Source organism: Pteropus medius, unplaced genomic scaffold, assembly GCF_902729225.1.
Source record: "Pteropus medius unplaced genomic scaffold, Ma_sr-lr_union100, whole genome shotgun sequence".
Classification (NCBI taxonomy): Eukaryota; Metazoa; Chordata; class Mammalia; order Chiroptera; family Pteropodidae; genus Pteropus; species Pteropus medius.
In genome coordinates, this window is record NW_024352786.1 from 4,228,653 (window position 1) to 4,241,044 (window position 12,392).

At 33.5% G+C, this 12,392-nt stretch overlaps 1 protein-coding gene across 1 annotated transcript in view; it reads left to right on the forward strand.

Moving 5' to 3' along the window:
* Positions 1–12,392, forward strand: part of LOC120591213 (rho guanine nucleotide exchange factor 38-like) — a 99,709-nt gene that overhangs the window by 76,856 nt on the left and 10,461 nt on the right. The window contains exon 4 of the mRNA XM_039848820.1: positions 4,986–5,109. Within this exon, the coding sequence (XP_039704754.1) occupies positions 4,986–5,109 (124 nt within the window). The remainder of the gene's footprint in view (positions 1–4,985; positions 5,110–12,392) is intronic.

Genomic DNA, 12,392 nt, shown 5'->3' on the forward strand with positions numbered 1-12,392 from the left:
AAATTACATTTATGAAATTTATCATAAGGAAATAATCATGGATGTGAGCAAAGTTTTAGCCAGGAGAGCTGCTTATAATAGTGAAAATGGCAATCTATCTAGATTTCAAAGATTTAGTGATGGGTTAAGTAGACTACAGTATTTCCACATAATGCTGATATTAGAAATGGTACAATTGAGGAAAATTCATGACATGAAAAGATGTCCATGTTATGCTCAATTTAAAAAATCCAAATTTTGAAATATTATTCAAATTACATAAATTTTTAATAAAGATGTACACATATGGAAAGAGAAAACCATTTGGCAGGATGTACTTCAAAATATCAGTGGTTATTGCTGTGTAGTAGAATTATAAGCTATTGTATTTTATTTCTTCCACGTATCTACCTGTCTTTATTTTCTACAATAAACATAAACTACTTTTATAATAATAGCTTTTTTTTTTTAAGAGTTTGTTCCTAGACTTCTCTTCATGCTCACTTTTAAAGGGCTTCGTGTTTGGAGGTCTGCACAACATGTCTGAGAATGTTTAGTTATTTCTTCCTGTGACTTGGTTTGGTTGAGTGTCCCAGGTCTCATTAAACAGAAAACAATGAACAGAGATTTTCTAAAGTGTAGACTAAGGAGGAAGTTTAGCCACTGTCAGCAAATTGTCTAGATACACTAATGGCCAAACTGAGCACAATATTTTGTTGACGTAGATAAAATTAAGTAGAAAATTTAAAAATATCTACTCACAGTGATATTTTGAACAACTAAATTAGATATTTTGATTTTTCTCTTTAAACCATTTTTAATCTCTGCGTATTTGTTATTTGGAGCCCAGCAGAGTGATTACAAGGTACATTTTATTGATGGCTCCCACAAAGTAAGTAGGTCATTTGAATAGCAGTGATGCAATTCATATTGTCAAACTTTTATTGAATAACTAGGTGTGGGACTATATTAGCCACAGTGGGGTATTCACAAAACTCACCAGGACAAATATCTTACAGGAACTGACAGTTTTGACATAGAGATGGATAAATTAGTAAATATCCCTGTTATATGTAATGGACTTCAATATAAGCATTGAGTAATACAATGCAAAGCAAGAGTCATGGAAGCTCAGGAGAGGGAGAAGTTGATTCTAACCAAGGGAACAAGAAAGGTTTCTTAGAGGAAGTGAGATTTTGGCTAGAAAGAAAGAAAAATGTACTAGTCTCCTATTGTTATACAAAATAACAAATAAAATTCAAATTAGCTTAAATAAAGACATTTTATCAACTTCTGTGATAAGGCTGTCTTGATGTAGGTAAGACAGATCGGGGGCTAACATGATGTTGTCAGTCTTAGCTTTCTTCTCTGTGTTGCTTTTATCACATTTAAGCTCTCCACAAAGATGACTGCTGAAGACAAAAACATACACACTTAGCACCTACAATCCAGGCCCTTCTATTTCCCAAAAGCCATTTATTAAACATCAGTTAAGAGTCTCATTACCTCTGCTTGGGAACCTAAGCCAAACTCATTGTCCAGTTATGTCATATATCCACCACTGTAGAGAGTAGGGAATGGGACAAGGTACCGTGATTGACACTTACACCAGATCACACAGAGCTAGGAGATTGTGGCTTTCCCCAGAAATGGAACAGACAGGGCAGGGACATGGGCAAAACTAATGGACAAACACTATCATTACCATATTCCACTTCAAATGTATAGAATGTTATAAAGTAATATGAGGGCAAAACATTTGTGAGCAAAGGAAAAAGCTTGGGCTAGGTTGCAAATGCAAGAAAATGCAAAGAATGCTTTGAAAACAGTGAGTGTAACATTTGTGCGGCACAAAGTAATTCTATACCAAAGATTACAATCTCTGAACTGATAAATTTTTATAGATGTTTTCCTTTACTTAGACATTTTTACCTGGGGAGTTTTGCATATGTGCAACTGTAAGTTTGATGATTATTTAAATATAATAAGAACTTGCAATTTAAAATATATCCTGTGATGAATACTTGTGTAAAGCAAATAATTAAATTGTCACCAGAAACACCGAACTTTAATTTTGTTTTATACACTTAAATTATTATATATTGACTTTGTTTAGAATAATGTATACATAGAATAAATCTTTTTTAAAAAAATGAATTTTTAATCAATTTAAAATATAACTCAATTTAAGCTCTTAGATGCATTGCCTCTTCCTAGTAAATATTTAATAAATGTACATAAATGATTCCTAGAATTTATATCAATAATTATAAAATTATTTACCAGTTTTAAAGCCTTTTTGGACCAGATGTTTGTTTGTTCCTTGGCATAGCAATGACTGAGTGTGAATTTGTTTTAGAATTCAGGCCTGTAGTGATACAGATGGTTAAAATCAAGCCAATTGATGTTTTAATCTTTTCTGTCCTTCAGAAAGAAATGAAATTAAAACCTATATTTTTGTTATTTAGTATTTGTTGCATTGAGCTAAGATTATAGACTGATATAGAATTAGATCCTTGCTAAATGGATTTAAAATCTAAATTAGACAGATTCTGACCTTGGGAAGTAAATAGCAGTAGTGACAATTTTGTGAAAAACTCAAGAACAAACCAAAAAATTCAAACGGAGATGTATTCTATTAATAGAATTTGACAATAATAGACTGAATAAGGCAAAGCACTAAAAGATCAAATTCTAGTTCTAGCTCTTTCCTGAACTTCATAATTTTGAGCATAGTACCTCTCTTCACTCTGCATGAGTTTTCCTATCTTCAAACTGGTTCATATTTTACAGAGAAGTTAGAATGTTTTATGAAACAATAAATATGAAGCACTTTAAGTTCCTCAGAATAGTTTCCACAACAAAATAAAATAATAATAGGGTATGCTTACAAATCACATCTGATCTTTTATCTTTTAAAGCAAGTAAGTTAGGGATGAAATTTTATGCTTTAGAAGAATTTATTTCAAAAGATAATTTTAAGAAATATACAGCTAGTACAAAACTTTGATTCATAAACAACTTTTGGAAAACATTTTGCACTATGTAAAGGTACACCTTTGTGCATTAATTAATACCCAATGCATAAATCAATTCCTTAGAAAAAATAATATGTTAAATCAGTGGTATTCAGAGATGTGTGACATTTGAGTCTTTTAAAATTATTATTAACAAAAAGATCCATATAACCATTACCTTCTTTTTAGACACTTTGTGTAATATTAGACATACTTTCTAATATAAAAATGGGAAGTCTTGAATATTCATAGATTTCAAGCAGAAGAGCCACATGTGCCCTATCCTGTAAAGTGAGTGCTTAATGAAGGAACATTTTATGAGCTACTAGGTTAAAGACCCTAAGATCTAATAATAAATGCAATGTAATAATGTACTATGGAGATATAGATAATTTCTAAATACATAAAAATAGAAAAATGTTGTATAGTTCTATATAGAAATACTCATTACATATAATCACATAGAATTTGACTACAACTGAGGCCAGAAGATGTTTTGAGGACAAGACTGATGATAGGAAGGTGAAGAATTTCCCAAGATGATTGAAAGAAATGTGTATGGCCTGATCATACTGCATAAAAAATATCTGACGTAGTCACCAATTATTTTAAAAGTTGCAATGGAAAGTAATGCTTCCACGTTTAGTAACAGAGAGTATCCTTATCAAAATAATATTCATGTCCAATATGAGGAACAATGGATGGGTCAATGTCAAAAAAGGATAGGATAAAAATATGAGCAGCCTGCCTCCTTCCTCGCCACCAAGCAGACCCAGCACACCTGAAGAAACTGATGCTGAGAGCATGAGAAGCTGCTGCTGTGTGCCTTCATTTTAGAATTCCTTCAGGTCTGTCTCTTATCCTATATTTCTTATTTTCCATTTCCCTTAATTCCTTAGCCTCTTTTTTTCTGATCCTTAACTCCCTGTCTCTCTCTCTCACCTCTAATTTTGCTGACCTGCTTTTTTGACCAGCAACTCTGCTTTTCCCCTTTAAAGCTTTCCATGACTTGATTATTGATGAGTTGGGTTTTCGCCTCTGACCTCAGGCGCAATAAACAATGGGTAAAAGGCACCTACTTCTATTCCGTGTGGTAGCCTAGTACAGCCTGTACCAACCCATTCATGACCCAACTAGCTGCTATTGAATTATGAAATATCTGACTTAAATTCAAGAGAATGATTTTGAATAAGATCCAGCAAAATCAAGGTACATATCTCACCACACTCCACTTATCTTGTTTAGGATAGTTGGCCATCTACTAATCATCCAATGCCTTTGAAAGAGTTTGTCTTCTATTACAATTCTTGGTAGATAGAAAATCCTCAGGAAATATTTAATAAAAGGATGGATGAATAAATAAATAAATTATTATAAGTACTAGCTGTAAGATCTAGGAATAATTATACTGTCTTTTTAGGGTGTGCGTGAAGTTCAAAATACGATGAATCTTTAATTAGTAGAACATGTTTGGTAAAAGTTTTCATTCACATTTCTTTAAAAAAATCAGGAAGCAACTCAGCACATCAACTTGTCATCGCTTTGAGAACATCTGTGGTTTTAAAACTGCTTTGAAAATAGTTACTTGCCTCGAGTAAGGTCAGACTTCTGCTGTATAAGCAGCAAAGCATTCTAAAGTCATATACACAGGTACATACTCTCCCAAAGGATACACCATAAAAATACTAATTTGCTGGCCCACATCTTCTTCACACTCTGGGTCTTATAGGGATACGTAATGTATACTCGACTCACTAAAACTTAATCAAAATAAACAAAAAGACAGAGATAACAAATGTGTCATCCCAATTTCTTGCATGAAAAACTGCACATTTCCTCTAGAAATCCCAAATAAGAATGTTTACAGAAATGGTTGATGGGAAAAGCATGGGCTGGCATATAAAATGCGTAATGTTTAGCAGGAGAAAACATCCTAAATACAGTGCATTTCTCTCCATCAGCTGGTGCTCAGTGTTTATGTTTCTTCAGATTGATCGGCTGGACGTGGATAGCTTGTTTAGCAATATTGAATCCGTGCATCAGATATCAGCCAAGCTGCTGTCATTGTTGGAAGAGGCCACAACAGACGTGGAACCGGCCATGCAAGTAATCGGTATGTTTATTCTCTTCTCAGTTCTACAGTACAACAGGAAATAATATTTTAATAACCTCCCTCTGCTTTGGTTTTATGTTTCTGATTCACCAAACTTCCCAGGAGATCTAGAAATGTTAAACCCTCTACAGGCTCACTGTAATTACACAAACTCCGTGTTTATTTTCAAATGGGTTTATATCCATTTGCTAAAGTCTGTCAGTAACACTAAGCATACCATTTGCTTTTTTATTTTCAATGTTTCAACCTCTTTGCCTTCTAGATGTTATGGCTAACACTTACTTGATCCATAAAGAATTAAATATTTAAATACTTTAATGGCTTTACTGATAATCACAATGTTTTTCATGAATCCATTGATTTTTGGATTGTAAATATTTTTGTGTGTGTGGAGTTTATAAGATTTGTAAGACACATAAGTTCAATTTTTTCCATGCTTTTCCTTTTTCTCTGCTTTCCAAATATGTCTCAGTCATAGATTATTTTATAAGATTTTTGGAAAAGAAGATATCATTGGGAGAACGTTGAGCTAAAATTTTATTTTCTCGATCTTTGGGGAGTTTCAAAGGAAATACTACTGTATGTGAACACTTTGAAGGCCGTTGCCATAGCCAAGATCTCGTACACATAGTGCCATGTAGGCCAAGAATTCTTTAAAAAAATTTTTTATCATTTTTCTGTTTCACACATAATATGCAATATATGCTCATTACAAAAATATTAAAACGGTTTAAGACCACACAGGGCAGTGCACCCCTCCAATGCCACTGTCATCCCCATAAGTCACCACTATTATAAGTTTGATGTGGATACTTATTTTGAGACAGAGACACAAATACACACTTGTACCTTATATCTTTAATTGTTATGTCTTTATTTATCGATGGAAATCAGAGTTATAAAAATGGGATGAAATTAATCTTGTTTAGTATTTATGAAAGACCCAAAATTTAATAAGGAAAAGGTGAATCAATCTGTCTATTTGTAGTGTTTTACAGACCAAAATGCCACTCCACTCAAAAAGATTTTCTCATGGACAGGTTTAAATTCAAGCATTTATTGCATTTAAATTCAATCATTTATTGTGATTAAATGACCTCATTATGTACTCAATCTTTGTGTTCCCCCCAAATTCATATGTTGAAGCCCTCAAACCAGTATGACGTTATTTGGAGGTGGGGCCTTTGAAAGGTAATTTAGGTTTAGATGAGGTCATGAGAGGAGTTCCCCCAGGATGGGATTAGTGTTCTTATAATGAGAGGAAGAGAGACCAGAACTTCCTCTCTCTGTCCCTCTCTATCATGTGAGGATACAACAAGAAAGTGACCCTCTGCAAGCCAGGAAAGACATCCTCGCCAGGATCTGAATCTGCTGACACCTTGAACTTGGACTTCCTAGCCTCCAGACCTGTGAGAAATAAACGTCTGTTGTTTAGGCCACCCAGTCTTTGTTATTTTGTTGTGGCAGCCTGAGCTGATTAATAAAATTTTCAATAAGTTTTAAAAATATTTTCTAGAAGTAGGACTTTATTTACTGTTGCTTTAGTTTGGATTCATTAGCCATTCATTTATTAATTCACCCAATGAGTAGTTATTAAGCAGAAGCATATTCAAAGTTCAAAGACTGTATGGCATTGTCAGGTATCAAGAGACGGAAGTTCATCTCTGTCCTTCAAAAGTTTGCAATCTAATAGTTCCTTGAATTGAAGGCATTGTATAATACACTATCAAAGTATTTTCTACATTACTACAGATCTTCATAAGATAAAGAGAATATTTTAGATGGGGAATTAGAGGATTCTTGAAGATATTACTTGGGCTTAAAGATTTCAACAAGTGAGGTCTGGGTTGGGAAGGCAAAGCAGATATACAACATGAACAAAAGCATGGACAGCAAATGCCGAATGCCAAGTGTGTGTAGGAAATGATAAGTGGTCAGATCAATCTGGAGTGAAGTATATATATAAGGAAGGGGTGAGAAATGAATTTGTAAGTAAAGAATAGGGACAGACTATACTTGGAATTAAAGTTTGGAATTCACTCTGCAGGTCCTGAGGAATCATTAAAAGATTTTTCAGTAAGGGTATGATGAGATACAAAAGTTTCTGGAGAAAGACAACTATGGTAGATATGAAGAGAAAAGATAGATGGAGAAAACGAGTTCCAGACCAATCGATAGGTGGTTATAAATAATAAGGCATGTGGAAACAGGCATCTGGGCTAAGGTGGATACAGTGGGAACAGAAAATAGGTGCCAGGTTCAAGAGAAACATGGAAGAAAGCATAATCAAGATCCACGGGTTGGCTGCATGTGCTGGAGTCAAAGACAGGTTTAAGGAGATGTATATCCTGACTGGCCTAGAACATCCTTGTTTTAACCTATTGTTCAATCAGTCAGTCTAGTGTAGTATTTGTCCTGGCATTTTTTCTTTTTAAAGGAGGATCATTATTAATAGTTTCACTACAAGAGACTGGATAAAATCTCTACATTGTACTTCAATTTCTGACATGGTGCCTCTTAGTAGAGGGTAAGAGGCACGTGCATTTGAGAGAGTTCTCACTGTCACACATAGTAAATTCTGAAAGACAACCTATCTCTCCTTTCCCAACCCTTTTCTAGTCTCAAGGAAACTTACATCTTCTTTTGAAGTATGGTATGCAGGGCACTGTCTGATAAAATGATGACATTTGGACATGAGCATCTACCAACAGCTAAATGCTTCCTGTTCTGGTCAGTAGGGAAGACATATTTGATGCTACAGATCCTACCATCTATTGAGTATAACAGCTAGCTGTGTCATGACCCATACCGAGTAGCCGTGCCATGATTTGTGAGAGACATGAAGTCACCAGTTTAACAGATAACAGATTTAGTGAGACATGTAGAGAATTAAAGATTAGATGTAAGTGAAATATGTGTGGGAAGCAGAGACTGAGCCATCCTGCTACAAAGTATTAGGATGATGCTGCTAGAGTAGGTTAGTTATTTATCTTATGATATAAAGCTATAACTTTTATTGTCTGGCTATGCTTATTTTATTTTGCAATAAACCAATACAAAGGCAAAGGTTTAATGTACACAGTTTAATAAAAATTTAGTATTGATTTTCTGTTTCTCAAGAAAGTTGATGATGAGTGTAGAACACACAAAATACTCACCATCTACCATGAGGTCTTTAATGATATCACTGACCATAAGACAATCAGAAGACAAAACTCTGCTGAAGAAGCAACACCTACATAGAAAGTTAGTCGATATTTCGAAGACTGTGCCCATTTTTTAAAGCTTATTCGGCACCAGCAGTCCATGCTTCTGTTCATGCTGTTACTTCCACTTAGAATCTTCCTACCAACCTGGACCCCACTTGTTGAAATCTAACCTAAATGTTTAAGCACAAGTGCATATAATTTAATATATGCAACTGCAGAAGGTATGTTTACAGATCACTTCATGCAGCATGACTTCATTTAGGTCATGACAATTATCCTAAATTAATTTCTCTCATTTTTAATTCTGAGTTTTCTTGGGCCTGTGAACATATAAAGCAATAGCTATTAATGAGTTGATACCATAAGCAGAAGAATTTGCAAACAGTTAAATTATGACAGTTTTACAACAGTGTAAGTAGATGAATTAAATAGAAAATCAGTTAATTCTAATAACAATTTAAAATTTAATCAAATTCACAGAATTAAAGGAAAGCTTTTAGAAGTTTATTGTATCAAAGTTAAATTTTCTGACCTTATTGTAAATGCTACTATAAATTTAAAAATTAAACATATGAATGCACATGATAGCATGAATATATATTTTGGTGGAACTCAACATCACAGTAAAATAATGTTTTTACTAAAGAAAGAAATCTATGGAGCAGAAATGTACTTGGGATTGGTGGTGGTGCATATGTAATAAAGCTGCACTATTAACTGAAATAGTAACTGTAGTCAAAATTCACACAGTTTTATATATATAAATATAGAATGAACTACCTACAATATTCAGGGGATAAAGTTGATGTTAATTTAAAAAATAATTTTATGCATGACAGTACATACTTTGCTGCTGGTCACTAATCAGCTTTTAGAAATTGCATTTTTTTTCAAAATCAGTTGGAAGTCTTTAGTTAAGGTATTCAACACGCAACAGGAAAAAGTAATTTCAGCTTTTTAATCTTTACAATTGCAATTATTGAAAATAAAATTACAGATGGGAAGACACTGAAATTTAGTCATATAAAAACAAGAAATTAGCTTTAAAAATAAAGATTTCATATTGAATAAAATATTTAATTTTGAAATTCTATATTATATTTTGGAAAACCTGACATATGGACAGAAGCTTTTGATAGCGCTCTTATTTAATAGTATAAAGTTATAACCTGTACCAGGTTTTGTGACATCTATATTTGGAAAAATATTAAAAAATCATCAATAAAAACAACTTTTTTGGTGAGCTTTATTTTGCCAAAATAAAACAAAAAGACTCAAAATGGAGGCAAAAAGATAGTACTTGTGAGACTATTTCAACCCAAATATTTACATATTTCAATAGAGAGATATATAGTCTAGATTTTAATATCTTACATTTAGCAGAATTTTCTCTGAGCTTATTAGATGTCTCCATGCTCATGAGAGAGTATTTTATTAAATTAAAATATTATGGTTTACATATTTGAGCAGCAAAATAAATAATGCTAGTATTGGATTTTAACCCATAGACCAAAGTAAATATTGAATCCATACTGATATTAAAAAAAAATGAATGAGAAAGGAAAGCTCTTTATACAGTAGATTTCAATGAATAAATGTAGAAGGAGAGAGGAAAATAGAAATTACCGTTGAGCAGATACTATAGTCATAACCGTTGCAGACAAAATCCACTGATACATGCTAGATTTAATGGGTGAAAGTTAGAGAAGTACACTTTTCATAGTTTCAAAGTATCTCTTAAGTAATAATCTCAAAGGAAAAGATGGTAACTTTGCAGTGAGAAAACAGGCAGAGAACACCTTAACCAAGTGATCAAGGCCAACATTACCAAGAAATATATTCACATCTTGAAATTTGTGATACAATGCACTGAGGGGGACACATCATCATATCTTTGGTACTTTTGTCCAGAATATGTCTAATCACGTCCAATCATGAGAAAACATCAGACACTAGCAAACTCAAATGAGGAACACTTGACAAAATAACTGATCATTACTCTTTTAAAATTAGAGATAAGGTAAGACTGAGGAACCGTAGTTTTTTAAAGTCTGCAGAAGATTAAGAAGGAGTAACAAACAAATGTAAGTGGGAGCCTGGATAGATTCTCGAATAGTAAAGGAACACTAGTGTTGAAATTCAAACAAGGTGTTTAGTTTTATTAATAGTATCGAAGCGAACTTCATTTCATTTTTCGTACTACAGCTATGTAAGATGTTAACACTAGGGAAACTGAGTGAGGAATATTTGGAACCTACTGGTACTATTTTTGCAACTTTCATATGTATAAAATTAGTTCAAAATAAAAAGTTAAAAACATTATGGCTTACAGAGCAAACTTGATTAAAGTTGTTCACAATTTCAAATTTACTGACCATAGATTGCAACTTTGAGGAGGATTTTAGGAAATTTTATTTAAAAGATTAAAACTGGCCATTTTTGAAGAAGAAAGAGTTGGAATCATATTTTAATTTCCCTAGCTTTTATATCTGGGCTAGCCTTGTGGCTTGCTTGGCCAATAAAATGTGGCAAAATGATGTTCTACAACAGCCTTGTGACATCTACTCTCTGCTCAGGGAGAGAGAAGGCTCAGATTACTCAGTCATTGCAATTAACACAGTCAAGACCTTGAACATGTAAAACCCTCCTCAGCCAGCTGGCCTCCAGCCACAGACTGCAAACATATGAATAAACTCTATTAAAACCACATGGAGACATGCCATCCCAGCTGAGCCCTGATCAAATTGTCAGCCCAGGAAATTGTGAGCAAACAAACACTATTGTTTTGAGCTTTTATATTTTGGGGTGATTTGGGGGAGATAGTCTACAGCAATAGCTAACTAATATAGATTCAGTGAGAAGGAATTAATTCAACTCAGATGATGAGGAAAAATTTGATTTGGAAGGTAGTTTTGAGCTGGTACTAGAAGGATTAAGAAAGGTGGAGATTGGAATAAGTAACTTTCTAGGTGAGAAATGGCATAGAGGCCTCAAGGCAGGAGAGTATAGGAAATTCTTATAAAAGAGCAATCCAGTGAGGCTGGAGCACAGTGTCAAAGAGGCCTCCATGACCCACGCGTGGTAGCCATATCAATACAGAGTTCACTGGTAATTTCCATCACTAAACATCTTTCACTAAACATCTTTGCCAATGTTCTTCCGTTTCATAAGATAAGCTGATTTTTGGTGAGATATGCTAAAATCTTGTTAGCACAGGATGAAAAGCACAAGTATCCTATTTCTCTGTCCTTAGATGGCACAAATGAAAGTTTGTGATTCACAGCTCTAGTGCCAAAGGGGAAATTTTCCTGATACCTAGATAAATCATGAAGAGAAGGATTTTACTCAGTAATTACCTTGGGGTTTGGATGAGGTTCAAGTTTAAGCATAGAGACATATATGTTTATATATATATGAGAGCTCTGGGAAACTGTCTGGACTATCATGCCAAGGTAAAACCTGGACCGTAAAATAATGGCTGAAGCAGGCTGTTTAAATAGTCAATGAGTTCTAAATATCCAGAGATGGGAGTATGGGATGTGTCTCGTTTCCGCTCAAATTGAAGATCTGTCTGTAACAATTTAACAAAATAGTGAGGGAAAATTAAAAATGTTTATTTTTTATAAAAAACAAAATGTTTAAAAAATCATGTATATATAGTATGAAAAAAATAAACTAGCATTTAAAAAAAAAGAAAGAAAATAGTGAAATAGAACGAAACAAGTGAGATGATAACGTAGCGTGTAAGAACCCAGGGGCTTCACTATCAGGTTGGCTTGGCTTTACATTCTGGCTCATCCAATGACTAGATGTGAGGTCTTAGCCAAGTTACAAAATCTTGTTGAACTTCAGTTTCTTATCTGGAAATCTAAGGCAATAATACCTAGTCCATAGAGTGTTTGTGAAGATTAAATAAAATCATGTATAAATAATGATAGCCTGGCGCCTATCCTTAATAAATAGATAATACATGATATTATTAACTTATTATTAGTCTTAGAATATTGTTTATCCATCCATTTGCAAAGCTGGATTTCTTATGTATATTACAATTGAATAAATTGTGAATTTTTT